The following is a 26,507-nucleotide window of genomic DNA, read 5'->3' as shown; positions in this document are numbered from 1 at the left end:
TTTTGACTTTATTCCCGTAATAATTCGACTTTATTCTCGTAATATTTTGACTTTATTCTCCAAATATTTTGACTTTATTCTCATAATATTTTGACTTTATTCTCGTAATATTTTGACTTTATTCTCCAAATATTTTGACTTTATTCCCGTAATAATTCGACTTTATTCTCGTAATATTTTGACTTTATTCTCCAAATATTTTGACTTTATTCTCATAATATTTTGACTTTATTCTCGTAATATTTTGACTTTATTCTCGTAATATTTTGACTTTATTCTCGTAATATTTTGACTTTATTCTCGTAATATTTTGACTTTATTCTCCAAATATTTTGACTTTATTCCCGTAATAATTCGACTTTATTCTCGTAATATTTTGACTTTATTCTCCAAATATTTTGACTTTATTCTCGTAATATTTTGACTTTATTCTCGTAATATTTTGACTTTATTCTCCAAATATTTTGACTTTATTCCCGTAATAATTCGACTTTATTCTCGTAATATTTTGACTTTATTCTCCAAATATTTTGACTTTATTCTCCAAATATTTTGACTTTATTCCCGTAATAATTCGACTTTATTCTCGTAATATTTTGACTTTATTCTCCAAATATTTTGACTTTATTCTCATAATATTTTGACTTTATTCTCGTAATATTTTGACTTTATTCTCGTAATATTTTGACTTTATTCTCGTAATATTTTGACTTTATTCTCGTAATATTTTGACTTTATTCTCCAAATATTTTGACTTTATTCCCGTAATAATTCGACTTTATTCTCGTAATATTTTGACTTTATTCTCCAAATATTTTGACTTTATTCTCCAAATATTTTGACTTTATTCCCGTAATAATTCGACTTTATTCTCGTAATATTTTGACGTTATTCCCGTAATAATTCGACTTTATTCTCGAAATATTTCGACTTTATTCTTCATATATTTTGACTTTATTCCCGTAATAATTCGACTTTATTCTCGTAATATTTTGACTTTATTCTTAAAATATTTTGACTTTATTCTCGTAATATTTTGACTTTATTCTTCAAATATTTCAACTTTATTCTTGTAATATTTTGACTTTATTCTTCAAATATTTCGACTTTATTCTCATAATATTATGACTTTAATCTTGTAATCTTAGATTTTTTTTTTTTGCGTGGCACTAAAACACTGTCGTACCAATGGATGTGAATGGGTGCCGTCAGAATGAAAGTCCAAACAGTTGATAAAAACACCACAATAATCCACACCACTCCAGTCCATCAGTTAACATCTTGAGAAGACAAAAGCTGAAACAAACCCATCTTTAAGACCTTTTTCTTAACATATAGTTAAAAAAATCCATAATCCATAATAACACTTCCTTCAGTGGAAAAAAAAGTGTTCTGGTCTGAATCAGTAGAGTGATCTGCACAGATCAAGTACTATTTACGAGCCAAAACAGCTCTAAACAATTACGTTGCTAGATTTTGTTGTGAGAGACAAGAGGAGATGGACTTAAATATTGTTTATGGACCCATATTTTAGTTAAAAATGTCTTAATGATGGATTTGTTTCTTACAAACACGCAGATTTTTCTCTTCTCAAGATGTTAACTGATGGACTGGAGTGGTGTGGATTACTTGTGGATTATTGTGATGCTTTTATCAGCTGTTTGGACTCTCATTCTGACGGCACCCATTCACATCCATTGGTGACCAAGTGATGGAATGACACATGTTTCTAAATCTGATGAAGAAACAAACTCATCTACATCTTTGATGGCCTGAGAGTGAGTGCATTTTTGACACATGAGCACACGCCACATAAATAAGGCCAAATTATTGCTAACTTTCATAAAAATAGATTCTCCCAGTGGCTTCACTTACATTTGCACTGCATCCGCTCGAGGTTTTTCACCATGTTTATAAACACTGACAGTCACGATGACCGTCTGCGTTCCATGTTTATTGCGCACGAAGATGCTGTAGTTGCCGGAGTCCTCCATGGTCACGTGGTTTATGGTGAGAGTGGAGGATTTATTCTCGTTTTTGATGTTGTACTGGCCGGCGGAGAGGATTTCTCTGTCATTCTTCAGCCAGAACATTTCCGGCACGGGATCGCCGTCAGCAAAACACGTCAGACACAGAGACTAAAGACAAAGAGCATAACTCAGTGGTTGTTTCTAATATGAGGCGAATGAGAGAATCAGGGATGGACGGACGTACCTTGGTCTCCATTATGGCCACCACATCAGGAAGACCCTTTGTGACTCTGGCTCGATCTGTCAGATGGATGGATTTGATGAAGTGTGTCATGTTTTAAGCAATTGATTTACTGACACAACTAGAATCATGATGGAATACTTACTTTTCTCAGCAAACTCCACTTGCCTGTGAATGAAGAATAAAAAATACAATTATAGAGAGAATTAGACTTTCAACTGAATGTTATTTAGTTTCATGGTCTAAGCTTCTATTAAATATAAAGAAAAAGACTAGATTCATTTCTATATGCAGATAAACACCCACACAATCATATATATTATATATAATAATATAGTTTATAATATATAATATATAATAATATATTTTCTACAATTGTATTTTGATGCCAAAAATATATATAATATAATATTTATATTTCATATTTAATATATATATAATTTTGAAATATAATATCTATTATTTTATACAATTACATCACTATTTTGCTTACAATATTTAAAAAATAAATAAAAACATGTATAAAGTGCTTTGCAATATTATTTTAAATTAATGTTTTGGTAAAATATATTGTTTTAAATATATATTTAATCACTGAATATATTCACACAAACATACATTTTAAATAGTTGTATTTTTTATTTTAATTTGACTTTTTTTTAACGTATTTTTATATATTATTTTATACAATTTTATACACTATATACAAATTGCTGCTTATATTACAAGTTATTTTAATAAAGCAAAAACAAGCATATAATAATTAATTTAAAATATAATATGTATTTTATATAATTACATTAAATTTCTGTTTGCATTACATTTTTTAAAAAAAGCAAAAACATCCATAAAGTGCTTTGCAATGCCATTTTAAATACATTTTTTGTAAAGAAGTGCTAAAATATTTTATATAATATTTTATATTGTGTTTAATTTGATTTAATTAATGAATATATACAAACATATTTTAAATAAATTTTTATTTTTATTTTCATTTGTTTTCATTTTACTTATTTTGAATTTAATAATTTATTTTTTATATCATTTTATACAATTTATATATACTACATATAATTTGCTGCTTATATAGATTTTTTTAATAAAGCAAAAACATGCATATAATAATTAATTTCACTATAATATCTATTATTTTATATAATTACATTACTTTGTATTGTAGTGTTTTGCATTGTCATTTTGAATACATTTTCTGTAAATAAGCGGTAAACACTGAATATTAGATTTTATATTAGGTTTAATTTAATTTAATGAATAAATACATACAAACATATATTTTAAATACTATATATTTTTTTATTTTAATTTTATTTTTTTAATAATGTATTTTTTATTTAATATATTATTTTATACAATTATATACACTATAATCACAAATTATTTTAATAATCCAAAAACATGCATATAATTTAAAATATAATATCTATTATTTTATAGTTACATTACTATTTTTTCTGCTTACATTAAAAAAAAATCAAAAACATGCATGAAGAGCTTTTTATTTTAATTCATTTTTGTACAAAAAAGTGCCAAAATATTTAATATTATATTTTATATTATGTTAAATTTTATTTAATGAATAAATACATAAACATATTTTTTAAATACTATATATATATATATATATATATATATTTTTTTTAAATAATGTATTTTTATATAATATATTATTTTATACAATTATAAATACTATAATTACAAATTATTTTAATAATCCAAAAACATGCATATAATTTAAAATATAATATCTGTTATTTTATAGTTACATTACTATTTTTTCTGCTTACATTTTTTTTAAATCAAAAACATGCATGAAGTGCTTATTATTTTAATTCATTTTTTGTAAAAAAAAAAAAGTGCCAAAATATTTTATATTATATTTTATATTATGTTCAATTTTATTTAATTAATAATAATTAATACACACAAACATATGTATTTTAAATACAATTTATTTTTTATTTAAATTTTATTTGTTTTAAATAAAGTATTTTTATCTATTATTTTAAACAATTATATATACCATATATAATTTGCAGCTTTTTTTTAATTAGTTTTTTATTTTTAATAAAAAAATATATATATCTAACTAAAAGTGTGTTTGTTAAAATTTGTTAAAATTTCAATGTAAATATATAAGTATATATTAGAATATTAAATATAGGATTTATAAAAAATTAGGCCCGGGACTTTAACGCGTTAATTTAGATTAATTAATTACACAAAAATAACGCGTTAAAATTTTTTAACGCATTTTAATCGCAATACGTTTTGCACCGCGGGACGTTTCTCACTAGATGAGATTCGGCGGACCGATTATACTGGAGCACAAACTAGCGTTCAGACAAGCCAAAGACGTCCGTCCTAAATAGTATTGTATGTCCCAAATCGTAGTATGTTTAAAAAGTATTCCAAAGATTCCCGGATGGTCTACTACTTAACGATCAATGCACACTCTTAACTGCTTATATTGCCCGCAACACACTGCGCCGTGATCGAGGATTCGATTAGAACTACAAACACGCATAAAAAGTGTTAAAAAACTACAAACATGGAGGATATACGCGACCAACGGACAGGTAGAGAAAGGGGTTTGAGTGATAAATAATCAGTGTGTAACCTGATAAAAACTATTTTTTAAATGTTATCCGCGTTATATTCCATGTGCAGCAACATTTATAATGATAGGTTTGGTCATTAAAGTTTAAATGCATAATTAAGCAAACACACGAGCAGATTTCTCGGAATGAAAGACTCATTAAAGAACGTGCCTCTTGCTACACTTTTAATGGCAATATTGCACTGGTCTGTTGGACTTGGTTGAACAAAAATAAACAATATTTTGTTGCTTAAGCTTATGTATTCAGTCATTATTCAATGGTATACTAAAAATCCATGTAAAAATCTTAATTCTCACTGTTCTCAGGTCAAATATTTACATGCGATTAAAATGCGATTAATTTCGATTAATTAATTACAAAGCCTCTAATTAATTAGATTAAAATTTTTAATCGAGTCCCGGCCCTATAAAAAATATATTATATAATAAGAATAAACCACATATTATGTTATACACACACACACACACACACACACACACACACACACACACACACACACACACACACACATAAATAAATACATATACACATTTATATATATATATACCATACTGTTCACTGTTCAGACATCTCTATTCATTCCTACAGAATGTTTTGTTTGTCTAAGTTAGCAACATTAACCAAAGAGGGTGGAGCTTAGTGAAGGGTCAAAGGTCAAATTCAGTTGCTGAATATTAAAAGACATCTTGACTTACTTCAGTCTCTGGTATTCCAGCAAAGCATCTGCGAACGCTGCAAAGAAGAAAGAGACTTGTTAGTTTTGGGTTGATTGATTCTCCTGCTGGAGTGGCATGTTTTGTGCTGCTTTACCTTGTCCAGACAAATCCAGAAAGCGCTTGTGTGTTTCCTGGCCGTCGAACATCTCCAGGGTGTACTTCCCTTTATCGTTTTCAGTGGGGTTGAGTATCTCAATCCAAACCTTCTGCATGCTGCTGCCCGGCTTCGTCCGCTCCTCCAAGTCAATTCTCTTCTCTCTGTCACGGCAAGAAAATGAAATCATCAGAGTGGAAAAAAAAGGACTAAACCAGTGTTGCTTCAGTACAGTGTCATAAATATTACAAAGATGTCTGATATGGGTTTCAGAGATGGGTGTGGCAAAACGGCTCGATAGCGCCACCTTTACACGTTCCGCGGTGTGCGCTTTCAGCTATGATTCACGTACATGCATGAAAATCGGTACACACATGTAACTCACCAATACCTACAAAAAAGCCTCCTGGGACAAAATCCGAAACCCAACAGGAAGTCGGTTATTATTAATTTTCTTAGCAAAATTTGTGTCATTTTTGCCATTTTCAGGCATCATACTTGAACGAACTCCTCCTAGAGATTTACTCCGATCAACAGCAAATTTGGTGAGTCTAATCTAAAGCCCTTTGTGACATTAAATTGTGAAGATCTAGAGTTTTCATCGGAGGGCGTGTCTGTGGCGGCCTAGCAAATTTCGATGTTTCGCCATGAAAAAGGAAGTTGCTATAACTTAGGCATAAAATGTCCGATCTGTCCCAAACTTCACGTGTGTGATAACACTCCTGACCTGATGACATCTACATGCCCATATTCAGTTATAGTCATAGCGCCACCTGCAGGCAACAGGAAGTGTCATGCTGTACTATAAAACCAACTCCTCCTAGAGATTTATACAGATCAACACCAAAATCGGTCAGTCTAATATAAAGGCCTTAGCGATGTTTAATTGTAAAGATCTTGAGTTTTCGGTAAAGGGCGTGTCCGTGGCGGCCTGACAAATTTCGAGGTCTCGCCATGGATATAAAACTTGTTATAACTCAGCCATAAAATGCCCGATTTGCCTCAAACTTCACATATTCGATAAGAGTCCTGGCCTGAACACATCTGAAGGCCAATATTCTATTATAATCACAGCGCCACCTGTTGGCAACAGGAAATGACTTGTATCAAACTCCTCCTAGAGATTTAATGATATCAACATTATATTTGGTCAGTCTGATCTAGAGGCCTTAGAGATGTTAAATTGCGAAGATCTTGAGTTTTCGTTAAAGGGCGTGTCCGTGGCGGCGTGACAAAGTTTGATGTTTCGCCATGGACATAGAAGTTGTTATAACTCAGCCATAAAATGTCCGATCTGCCTCAAACTTCACAGGTTTGGTAAGAGTCCTGGCCTGAAGACACCTAAAGGCCAATATTCAGATATTATCATAGCGCCACCTGTTGGCAGCAGGATATATCATATATTTCACTAACTCAAACATACCAAGGTCAATCTGCACCAAACTTCATATGTTTGATGAAAGTGGTGGCCTGAACACATCTACATGCCAATAATCAGTTATAGGCATAGCGCCACCAGCTGGCAGCAGGAAATTTGGCACATTTAAGTGACTTTGACATTATCTCCTATTTTTACTGTATTAAAAGCATACTACCCACCATTTGCTGTGTTACTAAGCCACCGGTCGGCGGTGAGCCCGTGTGCGAGGGCCCGTTCATCGCTGCTTGCAGCTTTAATTTTTAATTTGAATTTTAAATTTTAAATAATTTTAAAATTCAACAGAAAGCCTAAAACACAAAAATAAAATCAAATTCAAAATATTATAAAGATATAACAATAGTGTTTATTATTATTTATTTCAATTTAAATTTTAGTTATTTTAGTACATCTACTTCAACTAATTCAAAATGAGAAATGCTGACTTGGAAAATATCTGGAAAAAAAAAAAGTTTTTTTTTTTTTTTTACATTTTATTAATTTCAGTTCATGTTTATTTATTTATTTAAGTTTAACTAACTGGGCTAAAAAACAATTAGAAATGTACATTTTAATTTCTCAGATGTTCCATTTACTTTACCAAAATTGTAGGATACATTTATGAGACAAAGGAATAATATAAATATATATAAATATATATAAATAAATATATATATATATATATATATAATATTTTTTATTCTATAGTTTGGATCAGTTATTTGGTTTAATTTCAGCTGCTAAAAGATTTGGTAATAGTTATTTTAGTTCATTTATTTAATGCAATTTTTGTAAATAAATGGTAAAATGTTATATTTAAATGTTTAACAACATATATAAATGTTTAATTTTATATACATACAGAAATATATACACTACTGGTCAAAAGTTTTTGAACAGTAAGATTCTTAATGTTTTTTTGTTTTTTTTGAAAGAAGACTCTTCTGCTCACCAAGCCTGCATTTATTTGATCCAAAGTACAGCAAAAGCAGTAAAATTGTGAAATTTTTTACTATTTAAAATAACTGCTATCCGAATATATTTTAAAATTTAATTTATCCTGTGATCAAAGCTAATTTTTTAGCATCATTACTCCAGTTTTCAGTGTCACATGATCCTTGTCAGGTTTGAATTACAGAAATAAATTATATTTTAAAGTATATTAAAGTATAAAACTGTTATTTTGAATTGCAATATTTCATAATATTACCTTTTTTGTATTTTTGATCAAATAAATGGAACTTTGATGAGCATAAGAGACTTTTAAAAACATTAAAATTTTAATTAAAATCTTACTGATCCCAAACTTTTGAGCAGCAATATATATACATATATGTATATATATATATATATATATATATATATATATATATATAGAGAGAGAGAGAGAGAGAGAGAGAGAGAAATAAGATAGAAATTGATCCTTTTATTTAGCAAGGAAGCTTTTAAATTATTCAAAAGTGAGCATAAAGACTTTATAATTTTAAAAATATTTATATTTCAGATAAATGCTGCTCTTCTGATCTTTTTATTTATCAAAGAAACCTGAAAAAATTCTGCGCAGCTGTTTTCAACATATTAATAACAATAAATGTTTCTGAGCAGCAAATCAGCATATTGGAATGATTTCCGAAGGATCATGTGACACTGAAGACTGGAGTAATGATGCTAAAAAATTCAGCTTTGAAATCACAGGAATAAATTACAGTTTAAAATATATTCAAATAGAAAACAGGTTTTTTAAATAGTAAAAATATTTCAGAATTTTACGTCTTTTACTGTACTTCAGATCAAATAAATGCAGGCTTGGTGAGCAAAAGAGACTTATTTACAAAACATTAAAAATCTTACTGTCCAAAAACTTTGACTGGTAGTGTATATACATGCAAAAACCTTCTTTACATCCCTAAACTTGAAACTCACTTGAAGAACCAGCTGGTCTTCATGTAGCTCAGGTAGTATTTGAGGGAGCAGTAGAGTTTGAAGCCCTGCGCAGTGCTCTGGATGTACACAGGACCAGCAGAGAGCGCTGTAGAGCACAAACACACGGGATATTACAAAACATGACCTCAAATGACCTGCGAGTCTGAAGAGTCATGACAAAAACCTACCGCACTGTTTACCGAGCTGCTTCATCAGACGCTCAAACTCTGAACAAAAGGAACAAGACATCATATTAGAATGATTTTCTGCATTTACTTAATACAAACGTCTTGATATTTGACTCCTTTACATAAAACAGGGTGTCTACAGGTTCGACCAAGTTAAATTTAAGACATTTTAAGACTTTTTAATACCATTTTCAAACAAAATTTAAGACCAAATTGAAAGTCCCGCAAAAGTCAAGCACAAAACTATGAGGATATTTTAAATTATTATTTTATTTAACTGATTGTTCTTGGGAATATTCAACAGAAAACACTATTCCAGAAGAAGAACGGATAAAAAAAAAAAATAATAATAATAATAATTTTTTTCCTAATTACTGAATGCTTACTTTAAGTACTTCTAATCCACAGCAAAAACTACTAGCTGAACTAATAAAGTCAGTAACAAAACAAGAACAATTACACAAATGACAAGTGTAAATGAATACAACATAAAATTACTAATAAAATCAATAACCCTAGAATTCAGGTGCGGATATTTAATAATTAATTGAAAAATAACTAGTGCTTCTCACTGCAGGTATTTATAGGATGCTGTCTCTTTAAGGCCTAATGCACGTACCGAATACTGGCACGCATCTCTTTCTCAGCTGTTTCGGTTCACTGAAGAAGACATAACCGACTGTGTTTACCAGAATACCAAAACGGGTATTTAGACAGGACTTTGTATGTACGTTTCCGTTCAAGAGGAATCAATCTGTGTGAATCGCGCCTCTCTCTCTCTCTCTCTCTCTCTCTCTCTCTCTCTCTGATAAAAAAATCAGCGTGCGTGTTCCCTTTTTAAATAGTTTGAATTGGTAAAGTGGCAAGACAAAACATGTGGTAATTATAAACTTTTACTCTATGATGGTTAAACTTAGAAAATCCGCGAATCACATGCGTGTAGTTGGGCGGAAACCCGCTAAATCTGGCAACACTGAGGCGTTGTCAAGCAAGCGCGTGTCTAGCAACAGAACAGATTTAGAACCTGCGATTCTCCTCAAAACAATAAACTTTTCCTTTTCAAAGTGTAAAAAAAAACATTTTAATGGAGAAATTCCCTCTAAAATTAAGATTAAAAAATTAAGACCCTTGGATTTAGATTTAAGGCAAATTAAGACATTTCAAGGCCTTATTTTAGGACAACGGAATTTAAGACTTTTTAAGACTTTTTAGGGATCCGCGGCCACCCTGATAAAAGTATTAAAGGAGAAGTTCACTTCCAGAACAAAAATTGACAGATAATTCATTCACCCCCTTGTCATCCAAAATGTTTATGTCTGTCTTTCTCCAGTCGTAAAGAAATTATGTTTTTTGAGGGAAACATTTCAGGATTTCACTCCATATAGTGGACTTCTATGGTGCTCCTAAGTTTGAACTTCCAAAATGCAGCTTAAATGCAGCTTCAAAGGGCTCTAAACAATCCCAGCTGAGAAAGAAGGGTCTTATCTAGCGAAACAATCAGTTAATTTAAAAAAAAAAAAAAGTACGTCATTTCGTCTAGCACTTTGTGAACTGTGTGTATTCCGGTTCAAGACAGTTAGGGTACGTCTAAAAACTCCCATCTCATTTTCTCCTCCAACTTCAAAATAATAATCCAACATCGCTGTTTGACCTTTTTTTGTAAAGAGCATTTGTTTTCTTTGCATGTTCACTTTGTAAACACTGGGTCGGTTCTCCTGCAGCAATGTAGGACGATTTTATGGTTGGAGGAGAAAATGAGATGGGAGTTTTTCGACATACCCTAACTGTATTGAACCGGAACACAAAGAGTTGATGCAAAGCTAGACAAAACAAGCATTTGAGGTGAAAAAGTATATAAATTGTAATATTTTTTCAAAAATAACCAATCGTTTTGCTAGATAAAACCTTTCTTCCTCAGCTGGGATTGTTTAGAGCCATTTGAAGCTTCATTTAAACCGCATTTTGGAAGTTCAAACTCATAGAAGTCCACTATATAGAGAGAAATCCTGAAATGTTTTCCTTAAACTATTTCTTTATGACTGAAGAAAGGCATGAACATCTTGGATGACAAAAGGGTGAGTAAATTATCTGTAAATTTATGTTCTGGAAGTGAACTTCTTTAATTTATATGAGAAATGTTTGCTCATTGCAGTGATTTTACTACACCCATTATTGTAGGCAATAATCTAACACTATTTATTTGATTAGGCATATTATTCATGTTTACTATACACTAAAGACAGTAATAATGACTCTCATAATGTTCTCACCATCATCTATCAGTTCCAGGACGCTCTCATCTTCTCCTCTGTTGTCGGACACCACGACTTTATACACACCCAGCTCCTTCCTCGTCACCTGAAAGATTATGACAAATAACACGGGCCACTGTGATTACAGTCCAGACACAATTACACCCTAATAGCACTTTAATCGGACAGCGCCAGGAAGATTAGTGGAAGGATTTCTCCTCTATCAGGCAATTAGACGCCGTGTTAAAGGAACGATCCGGGTTTAGGACGAGTTAAGATTTATCGACTGCATTTGCGGCCGAAATAGAAAAATAATTAAACTAGTCACTGTTTATATTTGTGTACAAGCAGAAATGTCAAAGTCAAATCAATTCCAATATTATTTAATAATAATAATAATAATAATAATAATAATATTTTTTATTAATTGTAAAAATTTAATAATAAAAAAACAATAATAATAATTTTTTTTAAACATTTTAATAATTTTTACTGATATGTTACTGATAGAGATATCGCTATTGATTATTTCTTAAATGCTTTTGTGATTTTTCAATCAAAATTAAAAAAATTAAACAGAAGTGTTAAATATATTTTAAAATAATGCAGAAACTCACGTTTTGTAATCATTTTAAAATTGATATTTTTTAAAGGAATCGATACTAAATGGGCTCCTGAGCACTGATATATCTAAAACTATTAATAACAAAAATTAAAACCATAAAAACATGTTCATCACTTAAAATATTAAATTAAAACATTTTTTAAATTATTAAAACATTATTAAAATTAAAAGTTATCTGAAATAAAATAAAATATAAAAAATTAAACTCTTTATTTCAGCTAGATGCCTACATACACACATATTTATGTATAAATGTAATTTTATATATATATTTAAAAAACTAAAATGAAAATTATATATATATATATATATAAACTATAAAAAATGAATATAAAATATAAATAAATAATATAAAAAAAAAATAGCGCCGTTAATCTATTCTCAAAGTTGGGTTGGGAGCAGGGTCTATACTACGCAAGCTATGATGACTTTCACCTTGATGTTTTAGCGCGGATGTATACCTAGCCGAATTGCACTGTAAGGGGCGAGAACGAGTCTTCGAACCTGTGTGTATGCCTACTGTGAAATTACCACATCAAACGAGACGTGCTAACATGGATGCAGCTATGAAGCCGCCGGTTTCTTCAGAGCAGGTGCGTTGCTAGACCCTTTTTACTGGGGCACGTGCCCCAGTGAAAATCTGCTGTGCCCCAGTAAAATCTCAAATTTGAGTTTTAATTTACTTTGATAATCCCGAAATAAAGACAAACTATATGCAACAACTGAATTGACGCTTCTAAAAGCAACGCAGTTTAACCGAAGACTATGCACGCAGATATCCATGCCCGTTCGCATCTGTGTATTTAACTGCAACGCACACGTCGCGCAGCCTTTTACGCAGAAGTACAAGCAGTGTAGGAATAGTTGTCTTAGTTATCTAGTTATCTAATGCGCCACCTGGCTTGAGAAACCCGTCCTCAAAGACTTACTTTTAGTCATTATTTGGGTAGCACACATATTCTAAATGCCTTCGGCAGAATTCAAATTAGCCATTTTAATCTAGATTAATTCCAAGATTACAGTGAGATTAATCTAGATTAAAAATATTAATCTATGCTCACCACTAATATATATATATATATATATTTTATATAAAATACTAAAATAACTACAAATAAATAAACTAAAACTAAAAACTATATATATATATATATATATAAAAAAAAATCACAAAAACTTTAACTAAAATTTTAATGAAAACAAAAAATAAAAAAAATAAAACTGATTCAAAATGGAATCAGAAACAGAAATCTGAGAAAAAAAATATTGTGTTGTATAAACAGAATCGCAAAATATAAACTCAAAATTGAGAAAAAAAATCTAAATCGTGCAATATAAACTCAGAATTCTGAGAAAAAAATAACTGGAAAATATAGACTCAAAATTATGAAAAAAAAAAAAAAGAATTGTGCAATATAAACTCAGAATTCTGACCGGGAAAAAAAAAAACAGAATTGCAAATATATATAAAATAAAACTAAATCACAAGATATAAACTCTGATTTCTGAAAAAAAAAAAAAAAGAATTCAAAATTCAACAAAAAAGTTTTGTGTTTTTAAATAGTTTTGTATTATATCTTCTTATATGTCTATTATAAATTCTTATACCTATTGTATCTTCTTATTGTAAAGCACTTTGTATCTTTTTTGTTTTGAAAGGTGCAATATAAAAATAAATAGATGTCAGTTGTAAACGCAAACTACAATTACCATGCAACAACTAACTCGTACTGAACCCTTAACATTTTTCCAGATATTATTTTTATTGATATTCTGCCTCTGATCTCAGAGTTCTGGCTCTCATATGGACTCGATGCTGGTATTTGTATGTAAATGTGAATGTGACGTCTATACCTGCGGTACGGTGAAGGTGCTGACGCCCGTGGGCTCGTACACCGCCTGAGGAAACTCCATTCCGTCCTTAAACCACTTCACACGCGTATCTTTGCTCACGTTGGTGACCTGCAGCCATAAACACACGAGTTAACACTGTATTTACATGCTGATGCATATCCGATTATAGTAAAATGCTCGAATATCGGGAAGAATAAACCGATATATCGGCCGATCTGTAGTCATTAGTGAATAAACATCATTACCTTGCACTTCATAATCATTTCACAATCTGAAGTCACTGTCCATGACAAAAACTCCTCGAAATGAGGACCTTGGAGATCAGAACACAAAGAGAAACATTTGATTCATTCATTCAGTTCATTTCATGCTGTTCTCCATCTAAAACTTCTTTAAATAACATCTGCATAAACATTTAGCTAATTCATCCTCTCTGTATTTATTTTAACATGGTCTTTATTGGGAACTAGATTTTCCTGTATACTCACCCGCCTTTCTCTTCCAGTTTCGTCTGTTGGCCTGAGATTTGGCCAGTGTTTCCTGAAACTCTGACAAACAGCAAAACACAAGAATAAAGATTAAATCTGAAGAAACATGACCTTCAACTTACAAGGCTCTCCTCCACTGACTGCCGGTTATCTTTACAAGTTTGTATTAAGTATTAATGTAGTAAGAACAGTGGTGGAAATGGCCAAAATTCACTTGGTTTTAGATGGCCTTTTGGATGCATTTAATTTTAAAAACCTTTATAATCTATAATAACATTTTTAACAACTTATTTCATATTGTCTTTAAACCTTCTTATATATTAAGACAGGCACCTGCAATTCTGGCCAAATTAAAGATAAGTTGTGTGTGAATTTAATGTGAGAAATTATTATTAACCCCCCTGTGTTTAATAAAATAAAATAAAAAAAGTCTCTAAAAAATGTCTCTAATTGGCCAGTTTGACAGAAATGAACCTTACCATTATAAGGTGATATTTGACTCCTTAAAGATTTTTTTAACATTTGTAATTCAAACTTTAATAATGTATGTCATCTTTTGTGCCCAAAAATTTAGATTTATAAACTTATGAAAAAATTTAATTAAACAATAAATTCAATTAAAATAATAAGATACAACCAGGCTGAATAAGTTACCAAATTTGTATGGCACAGAAGAGCTCAAATGTGGCATTATAAAATATTTACATTTCAAATATTTACATTTTCAAATATTGACTCAGAGGTGGAATTAATGCATTTCATAATAACAAAGTTATTTAAAGTTTTAAATATACACTACCGGTCAAAAGTTTGGGGTCAGTAAATTTTTCTTCTTCTTTTTATTTTTTGAAAGAAATTAATACTTTTATTCACCAAGGGTGTGTTAAATTGATAAAAAGTGATAGCAAATACTTACATTGTTAGATAATATTTATATTTTGAATGAATTATGTTCTTTTGAGCTTTTTATTCATCAAAGAATCCTGAAAAAATATCACAATTTCTAAATAAATACAGTTGCAATATATAATCCAATATAGATCCAATATAGATCATTCTAATAATAAATCAGTATATTAGAATGATTTCTGAAGGATCATGTGACACTGAAGACTGAAGTAATGGCTGATGAAAATTCAGCTTTGCATCACAGGAATAAATTATATTTTAAAGTATATTACAACAGAAACCATTATTTTAAATTGTTATAACATTTTGCAATATTACAGTTTTTTTTCTATATTTTTTATTAAATAAATGCAGCACTGATGAGCATAAAGGACTTTCTTTAAAAACATTACAACTCTTACTGACCCCAAACTTTTGACCGGTAGTGTATATATATTCAAATAATTTAAATGACTCAATTTATACTTAAAAAAAAAAAATGAAACCACCAGTAGGTGGCAGTAAATTAAAGTCTTTGTGACCGAATAATTCATTAAATCACTTCCTTCAAAAGCGCAGTTTTATTTGTAAATGAAACAGTGCTCTGTCAAAGACTAAAGATGCGCAGCGGCTCAGCTGTGGCTTTGTTTGGAGCTATTTTTGTTGACAAAATAGAGCACAATAATCAGACAACAGTGTTCCTAAAATTTAAGTCACTTAATATTAACTTTTGTATCAAATCAAAAATGTATAAAACGGTTGTATAAATTCGATTTCACATTTGCAAACTTCCCTGATAATCATTAAAAAGTCTAAAAAGTCACAAACTTGCATTTTAATTAATAAAACTATTATTTACATCGTCTCTACACTTTGTTTTTTTTTTTATAATGGATGACAAAAATTGCAGTCTGCTTTCACGATAGAGAAGCATTTCTATTGGCTGCAGTCTGCAGGAATTATGGCAAAACACAGCAAGCCACAGACACAAATATCCTGCTGCATTTTTAGCTTATATTGTGCTACGTTTATATGCAGAACTGGGAACGCTTTTGCAGTCTTTCGAATGGCTAAATATAGTAATCACTTAAATTTCCAAAAAAGCCTAATCAGTTGGAAGTGAAACGGCATTACCCCGGCATCCTAAGTAAATCTGCTCTGTAGTCTAATGTTATAATTTGACATAGTAAACATACTTTTATCCACAAACACCAGAGTGAACTGGTTCTTGGCCCGGCCGTCTTTGAGCTGCGCGGTGTATGATCCCTCTTCGTCTCTTGATATTTCATTAAACAGGATCTCCACCAGACCTTGTGCCTTGTCAAAGTTAATCTTACGGGTCTGCAGGACACACAGATCCACACAGCTCTTTAGAAATCACTGAGCAAGTTGCTGATGTAAGACAGAATTAAAGGAATATGTAGACACAGATGACTTTATTATGTCAAAATCTAAGTAGACAGTTACCGGTGTGCTGGAAATCTCTCTGTCATTGAGGATGAGCCGAAGAACCGCGGCGCTGCTGAGAGGTTCGGTCTGCAGCCACAGACGGACACTTCCTTGCTCGGATACATCAACCTGCCAGCCTTCAGACCTCAGAGCGATCACTGCAGGAGAGATTTCAAGCAACTGTTTACATAAAAACATTGTCATTTTTTTTTTGTAGGGAGAAAAGCTCTGAAATTTTAAAAATGTGTTTTTTCCTTTTTTAAGAAGACAAATTTAAGTTTGGAGGAACATTAAGCAGAGTAAATGATGACAGGATGTCTATTTTTGAAAAACTATTCATAGAAGATTATTAATGGAATGAAGTAATAAAATAAAAAAGATAACCATGACATTTTATCTCACAATTCTGACTTAATATCTTGCAATTCTTAGAAAAAAGTCAGAATTGCAAAATTAAGTCACAATTTCCTTTTTTATTATTTTATTCAATGGCTAAACAAAACTAACAAATCAGAACTGTGAGATATAAACTCAGAATTCTGAGGAAAAAAATCTAAATTGCGAGATATAAATATAAATCTGAGATAAAAATAATATTGTGTGATATAAACACAATTGCAAAAAATAACTAAATATTTTGAGAAAGAAATGTAAATCGCGTAATATATTGAAACTGAAATAGCAAGACATAAACTCAGAATTCAGAGGGGAAAAAAAGAATTAGAAAATATAAACTCATAATTGTGAGAAAAAAATCAGAATTGCACAATATAAACAATTCTTAGGTAAAAAAAAATCTGAATTGCAAAATATTAACTAAAAAAATAGTTCAACTTAAAATTCTGAGAAATAAATCATATTTGCGAGATTTCTGAGGGGGAAAAAAACTAAATTGTGCGATATAAAACAGAAATCTGAGAAAAAAATAATATTGTGAATAATATAAATAATATCTGTGTATAAACAGAATTGGAAAATATAAACTTAAAATTCTGAAAAAATAAATAAATCTAAATCGTAAGATATAACCTCTGATTAAAAGAATAAAAAAATATAAACTCAATAATCTAGGGGGAAAAAAATCAGAATTGGATGATATAAACAATTCTCAGGAAAAAAAAAAATCAGAATTGCAAAATATAAACTAAAAAAAAAAAATCTAAATTGCCATATATACTTAAAAAAAAAAGTAAAAATAAAATAAAATTGGAAAATATAAACTCAAAATCCGGAAAAAAAAATCTAAATTGCGCAATATAAACTAAGAATTCTGAGGAAAAAATAATCAAAATTGCAAGATATAAATTCAGAATTCTGTTGAAAAAAAAAAAATCTATACTATGCGATATAAACTCAGAATTATGCCAAAAGAAATTATGCCTACAAAACTCAGAATTACAAAATATAAACTCAAAATTCTGAGAAGATAAATAAATAAAAATCGCTTGATATAAAAAAAATCTAAATTGTGCGATAAAAAAAAAAATTAGAATTGCATTATATATATATATATATATATATTAAAAAAAATCAGATTCTGAACTGCAAGATATAAACTCCAAATTCTGCCTAAAAAAAAAAAAATCAAAATTGCTTGATATACAAAAAAAAAATCAAAATTGTGCAATATAAATTCAGAATTCTGAGGAACAAAATCAAAACTACAAGAATTCTGAGAAAACAAAATAATCTACTCTTAGGGTCAGTAAGATTTTTCTGTTTTTTAAAGAAATTATTCATTTATTTCAATAACAACATTAAATTGATCAAAAATGACAGCAAAGATATTAATAATGTTACAAAAGATTTCCATTACCAATAAATGTTGCTCTTTTAAGCATTCTATTCATCTGTGTATCCTAAAAAATAAAATGTATCCAGGTTTCCACAAAAATATTGGGCAGCTCAACTGTTTTCAACATTAATAATAATCCGAAATGTTTCTTGAGCAGCAAATCAGTATATAAGAATGATTTCTGAAGGATCATGTGACACTGAAGACTGGAGTAATGATGCTGAAAATTCAGCTTTGATCACAGAAATAAACATATATTCACATAAAAAACGGCATTTTAAATTGTGATAACATTTCACAATTTTTACTGTATTTTTGATCAAATAAATGCAGCATTGGTGAACAGAAGAGGCTACTTTCAGAAACAAGTCAAAACGTTTTAACACAAGTGCATCTCAGATTCTTTGAACAGTATCTGATTCACTTACGTGGGTTTCTGATGTGCCAGCCGAGTTCTGTCAGCCTCTCAAGATCTGAGGAAGGAAACAGCACAATCACAAAGTCAAATTCAATGTCTTGCAAAGGCACCAACTTCAATAAGATTCAATGCTCATCTTTCTGTATCTGAAGTTATAATATGTTTGTCATGCAGTTTATAGTATAAGACACAAACAGTCCATGTTCTGTCACACTTTGCGCAGGCTGAAAATACACCGATCATGTACGACACGGTAAAGGGCAAACAAACTCGGCAAAACATTCATCAAGAGCCGAATGATGATAAAGTACTGAGGTCGCACTAAGAAAAGACGAGTTATGCATCAAGTTTCATGCTGAACAGATGCACAAGGTCTTGTGCCGCCGTGTTCAGGCAATGCATTATGCAGAGATAAAAATGAATGTCTACCCTCCGCAGTGAAGGTGAAACTAGACGAGGCGTCAGGGTTTCCGCTCAGCTCCACTGTGTAAAGGCCCAAATCCTGCTCCGAGGCTTCCGTGAAGGTAAGAACAGACCTGGGATGAACATTTAAACAGGTTTATAGAGTATTTAAAGGGACAGTTACCTAAAACAAAACCCAAAACTGATGATTTTTACTCCTGTGAAAAAAAGAAAAAAAGGTTAATTTCAAAGAGATTGTAGTGTACTATCATGTGACACTGAAGACTGGAGTAATGATGGTAAAAATTCAGCTTTGATCACAAAAATAAATTAGATTTTAACAGATTACAATAGACAACAGTTAATTTAAATTGTAACAATATTTACTGTCTTTACTGTATTTTGATCAAATAAAAGATTAATTTCAAAGAGATTGTACTATCCCTTTAATGTCTTTAGTGTCTATTTACAATAAATAAATAAATAATTTTTAAAAATGTATTTTTTATTTTATCTTTTTTTTTAAATAGTTCAAATAGTTCAATAGTTTAAATAGTTTTGAGTGAATTTTGAGTCAGTTTTTGTTAAAGTGAACTATCCTTTTTATTTTTTTTATTAATTATTTAATTTATTATCTATATATTTTTAGAAAAAATTTTGGTGGAATTTTGTTTGTCATTTTGAGTGAACTATCCCTTTAAGAAAGTTAAAGGTGCCTAGTTACCAAAAAAAAAATCTAAATTGTTTAATATAAATTTTGAATTCTGAGAAAAAAAACTCTAAACTGCGCAATATAAACTTAGAATGCTGAGGGGAAAAAATCTGAACTTTAAAATATAAACTAAAAATTCGAAGAAAAATAATTTGAATTGTAAAATATAAATTTAGAATTCTGAGGAAAAAATCTAAATTGCACGATAATAAACTAAACATTCAGAGAAAAAAAATCTAATTTGTGCAATACAAACTTAGAATTCTGAGGGAAAAAATCTGAACTATAAAATGTAAACTAAAAATTGTAAAATAGTAAATGTAAAATGTAAAATATAATTGAGAAAAAAAAATCAAAATTGCACAATATAAATTTAGAATACTTAGGAAAAAAAATCTAATTTGCATGATATAAACTTTTATAGTTTTTCCTGAGGAAAAAAAAATCTGAATTGTAAAATGTAAAATGAAAAAACAGAGAAAAAAATCTAAATTGTGCAATATAAGTTTTGAATTCTGAGAAAAAAATCCGAACTGCTTAATATAAACAAAATTCTGAGGGAAAAATACTATAATATAAACTGAAAATTCAGAGGAAAAAAAAAATTGTAAAATATAATCAAGAAAAAAATACATATTGCACAATATAAACTTAGAATTCTGAAGAAAAAATCAGAATTAAAATATAAACTAAAAATTCAGAGGAAAAAAAAATTGTGCAATACAAATTTAGAATTCTGAGGGGGGAAAAAAATCTAAATTGCGCAATATAAACTTAGAATTCTGAGGAAAAAAAATCTAAATTGTAAAATAAAAACAAAAAATTCAGACAAAAAAAAAATCTAAATTGCACAATATATATATATATATATATTTTTTTTTTTTGAGTGAACTATCCTTTTAAGAAAGTTTAAGGTGCCTTTTTACCAAAAGAAAAAAAGAAAAAAAAGAAAAAACTGCCTGCTTTCCAACTTGGCAATAAGATATTGTATTGATTTATTTTTACAAATAACTTTTTTTATATTTATACTTAATAGGTTACAGTAATGTTATAGCGTTGATTAAGTACTTCTTTGCAATGCTTCATATAAATAAATAAAATATTTAAATATTTTTAAATATCTTAATATATACTGCTTTTATATTTATACTCTAAAAATAATAGTTTAATATTGTAGCATTGATTTTTCATAGCAATGCTTCATGAAAATATAATATTTTATAATTTTTATTAACTTAATATAAAAATTTTAATTTTGTTTTTATATTTTAATTTTTAATATTAATGTAAGTTAAGATTGTAATGTTAGTGCTAGTTTTCAATTACGTCATTGCAATGCTTCACAGTGATAAATTTAAATATTAAAAATATATTCAGTTTTTATATTTGTACTCATTAAGTTAATAGTTCAATATTGCATCATTAGTTTTGATAACTTAATTGCAATGCTTCATGGAAATAAAATACTTAAATATTTTAATTAACTTAATGGTGTTTTTTATATTTAATAAAATTGTTTTAATAAATGTTTTAATAAAATTTAAACATTTTTAAATATCATAATACATACTGCTTTTATATTTGTACTCAAATGTTAGTCTATTATTTTAGCATTAGTTTTTTACTACTTCATTGCAATGCTTCATGAATATAATTTCCTCCAAAAAAAATAAAAAAAACTTTTTTTTTTTTTTTTTTTACAATTTCAAAAGCTTTTCTCCTTCAAAACAAAGTTTCAAACTCATTACTGACAAACAGTTGAAAACCCCTATGGAGACAATAAATGAGAAATGCACTTCCAGGTCCAAAAGTGTCAGAGTTGTGCTCATATTGTGACTAAAGACCTGTTGTTTTTGTTCTCCAATCGGGCTCGCCCGGCTTCAATCGCTTTCCCGTAGTTCTTACTCCACTTAAAGACGTCTTTATCTGTGCCTTCAGGAGCTTCAAAGCTCAGGAAGATGAAGCCGTCATTATCCACTCCGATCTCAATCTCTTTGGTTCCTGGTGGCAAACGTGGGACAGAGAGTAAAAGCGTCTCTCTATAAAATGAGTGTGAAATCATTATGCAGATTTACAGGCAGCTGACCTGCTTTAGTCTGCGCTTCCACCGGCTCAGACGCCACCGAAGACATGCCGACTCCGGCGGCGTTAACGGCAGACACACGGAGGCGGTACGTCTGACCTGCTTGCAGACCTGAAACCTAATCAACAATCATCCAGAAACAGGTCAATGCTCTTTGAAAGCTAAAGTGGGATGAGATGCAAATGCAACTACTGTGAATTACATGCACAGGTTTGTCATGCATTGAACAATTTTGAGATTTTAGGCTATTTTGCTTCCATAAAATGTCTTATTTTCAGACAAATACACATTTAAGTGTTTATTTTATTACACTTTTATCTATTTGTGCAATACATAATTTTAAAAGCCATTTCTCAAAACGAGTCAGAATTCTGCACTTCAGCAGCACTTATATTTTAAATTTGTAAATAATAAATTTGTAAATAAGTGTTTTTGTACTTTTACGAGTTCTGGTTCAAAATTTCGTTTGGTGTTTCTTCGTCATTAATTATGAAATATATTTTTTGAGTAAAAAAATCACTTTTTTAAATTGTACAGTTCTATTCCTATTTATATTATTAGTATTTTACAGTGGGGTTTGTTCATAAATAATTTTGGACCAGATTTATATAACATTTATATATTAACATACAAATATGTGACCCTGGACCACAAAACCAGTCATAAGGTTAAATTTTACAAAACTGAGATATATACATCATATGAAAGCTCAATAAATAAGCTTTCTATTGATGTATGGTTTGTTAGGACAGGACAATATTTGGCCGAGATACATCTATTTGAAATCTGGAATCTAAGGGTGCAAAAAAATCAAAATAATGAGAAAATCACCTTTAAAGTTGTCCAAATTAAGTTCTTAACAATGCATATTACTAATCAAAAATTACATTTTGATAGGTTTACAGTAGGAATTTTACAAAAAATCTTAATGTAACATGATCTTTACTTAATTTCCTAATGATTTTTGGCATAAAAGAAAAATCTATAATTTTGACCCATACAATGTATTTTTGGCTATTGCTACAAATATACCCCAGCGACTTAAGACTGGTTTTGTGGTCCAGGGTCACATATACATTGGCGTTTCTCTATAACTAATTGTGATTTATTTTGAAGTATTTAAAAGAGGGGTTTGTTCATAAATAATTTTGGACCAGAGTTTTATAACATTTATCCAGTATATAACATTTATATAAAATGTTATGCAAATCTGGTCCAAAACTATATGTGACCCTGGACCACAAAACCAGTCATAAGGTTAAATTTTACAAAACTGAGATGTATATATAATATGAAAGCTCAGTAAATAAGCTTTCTATTGATGTATGGTTTGTTAAGATAGGACAATATTTGGCTGAGATACATCTATTTGAAAATCTGGAATCTGAGGGTGCAAAAAAATCAAAATCCTGAGAAAATCACCTTTAAAGTTGTCCAAATTAGGTTCTTAACAATGCATATTACTAATCAAAAATTACATTTTGATACATTTACAGTAGGAATTTTACAAAAAATCTTCATGGAACGTGATCTTTACTTAATTTCCTAATGATTTTTGGCATAAAAGAAAAATCAATAATTTTGACCCATGCAATGTATTTTTGGCTATTGCTACAAACATACCCCAGCGACTTAAGACTGGTTTTGTGGTCCAGGGTCACATATATAAACAAACCCTACAGTAAAATCCTTTAACATATACATAGAAATAAAACTGTAAAGTTTGGTGTGTGTAAGTGCTGCCGAAGTGGGGAAAAAACTGATCAAAACTGGTTAAAATTAATGTTTTTTTATCTGGCTGTTGACAGTATTTATTTTTTTAACAGGAAACTATTATTTTATTCTACTTAAAAATTCCATTTGGCATTTCTCTATAACTAATTGTGATTTATTTTAAAGTATTTTACAGAGGGATTTGTTCATAAATAATTTTGCACCAGATTTATAGAACATTTATCCAGTATATAACATTTATATACAATGTTATGTAAATCTGGTCCAAAATGATATATAAACAAACCCTACTGTAAAATCTATTAAAATATACATAGGAATAAACCTGTAAAGTTTGGTGTAAGTGCTGCTAAAGTGGAGAAAAAACTGATCAAAACTGGCTGGCTGTAGTATTTTTATTTTTTTTTAAGTTGCAAATAAAAGTTAATTGTATTATATTGAAAATATTATTTTATACTACTTATAATAAATAATAAATGTATATAATATTATAATAAATTTTACTTTAATTCAATGTGTAAAAGAAAAAAACTGAATAATAATTTTAATATTTTAATATTTTGAACCTGGCTTCATCCAGTGTTCATATTTATATTTTGGAAATTTATGCAAATGATTGCATATTTAATTGGATGATGCCTAATTTCTATATTTAAACATGACATTTCAGAAAACTTGTAATACAAAACAACTTAACACACAGTGATTAATCAACTGGATAAAGAAAAAAGTAAAAATAAATTACCCTTTTAGCTAAAGTGACTTAACTTAAATTGGATTCCTGATGCAAAATTTGAAATTAAGGATACAGAATTAGATTGCCATTCAACACACATTACTAAATTTAGTATTTTGCAATCAAAACCCAAGCTAAACGCACCTTAAAGTGAGTTTCCGTCACCGGCTCACTTGTCACAGGTGTCCAATCCTCAGACTCCGCCCCCTCACTGATCTCCACTATATACCCGCTGATCTCTGATTGGCCCTTGTATATAGGCTCCGCCCACAGCAGCACCAGTGAGTTCCGCCTCACTTCTCTAAACTCCAGATCATACGGACAACCTGCAAGACATGAATCAACACATTCATACAATAATCCAATCACACATTCACACTCTATCTATGAGCTGTGATTATTTTCTCAAACATAGAAACTATAAAATTAAAGAAATAAGTCATCTAGTCCACAACAAGGCATGATAAGCAAGGAGAAATATACTGCCGTCTCAACTCTTTCTAGTTAAATGAATGCGCTGTCAGTGAAATAACCCTCAGAAATGGCAAAAAAAGTGAACCAGCACTATGGGAGAAAAACTACTTTTATTGATTTTTAAATTCTGTATCTCTGTGTCAGAAAGACACAGTCTAGTGAAACACATTCTAACGATTAAGCCATTAAATATAAAGAACATAAACACATTGAAGATTAATGCAACAACTACAGCATGTTAGTCTATGCCAGATATTGTCTAGGTTTGAGAAACTTCTACAAAAGATGAGTAAAAAAAATCTAATCTATTTTTTCTATGATAAAAAAGTGCAAATACTGCTTTAAAGTGTTGTTATTTTTCCCCAAAAAATATTAAAAAGATTTGTTTAATTTAACCCTTGTGCGCTCCTCATTTGGGAGTCACACTCATGCTCCTCACGGTCAAAAGTGATCGGACACCTGAAACGTAACTTTTTTTTTTCTTCAGTAAAACCAATCTAATATATTTTTGTTCCATAATATTTTTTCTTTTTTCCTTTGTAATTTTAGAGAATTTTATGGTACTAATGATTATTTATGCAATAATTATGATCTATTTTTTCCACTGAAAATATATAAAAAAATAAAAATCCTAATTTTTAAAAATTATTTTTCAATGAATGCAGTATTTCAGATTAAAGGGTTACGAAACCCCCCTGTTTCAGCACTGGCTACTCTCACCACAGTTTTGAAAAATGCTGCAGAAGTGGGCGTGGCGCGCTCACAGCGCTGCGTGGAGTAGAGGGGAGATCAGGGAGAGAGACCACACAGACAACTTTGGGTTCAGACAGTTTCATTTCGCTCCCCACGAGTTTAAAACACAAATAAATGTGCATTCTTTTGCACTATGCATTGAAAACCTATATATGAACACACTGTTGAACCACTAATAACTGTTAAGGCTTATTTTGGCGCGTTTATATAAGCCTTTTGATGGGTTGCGTCAAAGAAAAACCGCTTACACTTACTTTGTGAATGAATCGCGTGTGCCGGACTCTCACTCATGAATGTTCCTCTCAGTTAATGTAAGCGATCTCAGAGCCATAGAGAAACAAACGGCTCTGGGCGATCTCATAGACTGAGACTGAAGCACCTGCCACAGCAAATCAGCACGCGCTGTCGTGAATAATTAAGCGAATCGACTTCGCATAGGATAAGAACACGCAGCGGCATGAATATTTATGAGACACCGACGCGTCATCGATGTACTATAGTCCATCGCCACGTCACAAAAGCTGACGTCAGGACAATGTAGATTTTAAACCCGGAAGATGAAAATAGCGCAAAAAAGCTCAAAATTAACCAGTTATCTCTAACAATTAATATTAGCAGATGCCAACGTTGCTTTCTATGATGTGCAACACAAACAC

At 30.0% G+C, this 26,507-nt stretch overlaps 1 protein-coding gene across 1 annotated transcript in view; it reads right to left on the bottom strand.

Moving 5' to 3' along the window:
• Window positions 1-1,871: 1,871 nt before the first annotated feature.
• Window positions 1,872-26,507, bottom strand: part of LOC141342482 (myomesin-3-like) — an 86,776-nt gene continuing 62,140 nt past the window's right edge. Inside the window, exons 21-38 of the mRNA XM_073846939.1 lie at window positions 24,769-24,950; window positions 22,158-22,272; window positions 21,916-22,072; window positions 19,387-19,493; window positions 18,968-19,012; window positions 16,763-16,902; window positions 16,492-16,636; window positions 14,408-14,467; window positions 14,165-14,232; window positions 13,920-14,027; window positions 11,459-11,546; window positions 9,189-9,227; window positions 9,001-9,106; window positions 5,661-5,824; window positions 5,546-5,582; window positions 2,357-2,379; window positions 2,215-2,270; window positions 1,872-2,138 (exon numbers count right to left, since the gene is read on the bottom strand). Coding sequence (XP_073703040.1) covers window positions 1,872-2,138; window positions 2,215-2,270; window positions 2,357-2,379; window positions 5,546-5,582; window positions 5,661-5,824; window positions 9,001-9,106; window positions 9,189-9,227; window positions 11,459-11,546; window positions 13,920-14,027; window positions 14,165-14,232; window positions 14,408-14,467; window positions 16,492-16,636; window positions 16,763-16,902; window positions 18,968-19,012; window positions 19,387-19,493; window positions 21,916-22,072; window positions 22,158-22,272; window positions 24,769-24,950 — 1,907 coding nt within the window. The remainder of the gene's footprint in view (window positions 2,139-2,214; window positions 2,271-2,356; window positions 2,380-5,545; window positions 5,583-5,660; window positions 5,825-9,000; window positions 9,107-9,188; window positions 9,228-11,458; window positions 11,547-13,919; window positions 14,028-14,164; window positions 14,233-14,407; window positions 14,468-16,491; window positions 16,637-16,762; window positions 16,903-18,967; window positions 19,013-19,386; window positions 19,494-21,915; window positions 22,073-22,157; window positions 22,273-24,768; window positions 24,951-26,507) is intronic.

This window comes from Garra rufa, chromosome 9 (assembly GCF_049309525.1).
Source record: "Garra rufa chromosome 9, GarRuf1.0, whole genome shotgun sequence".
NCBI lineage: Eukaryota > Metazoa > Chordata > Actinopteri > Cypriniformes > Cyprinidae > Garra > Garra rufa.
Note: the sequence above shows the minus strand (reverse complement) of the source record. Positions and strands in the feature narration are given on the sequence as shown.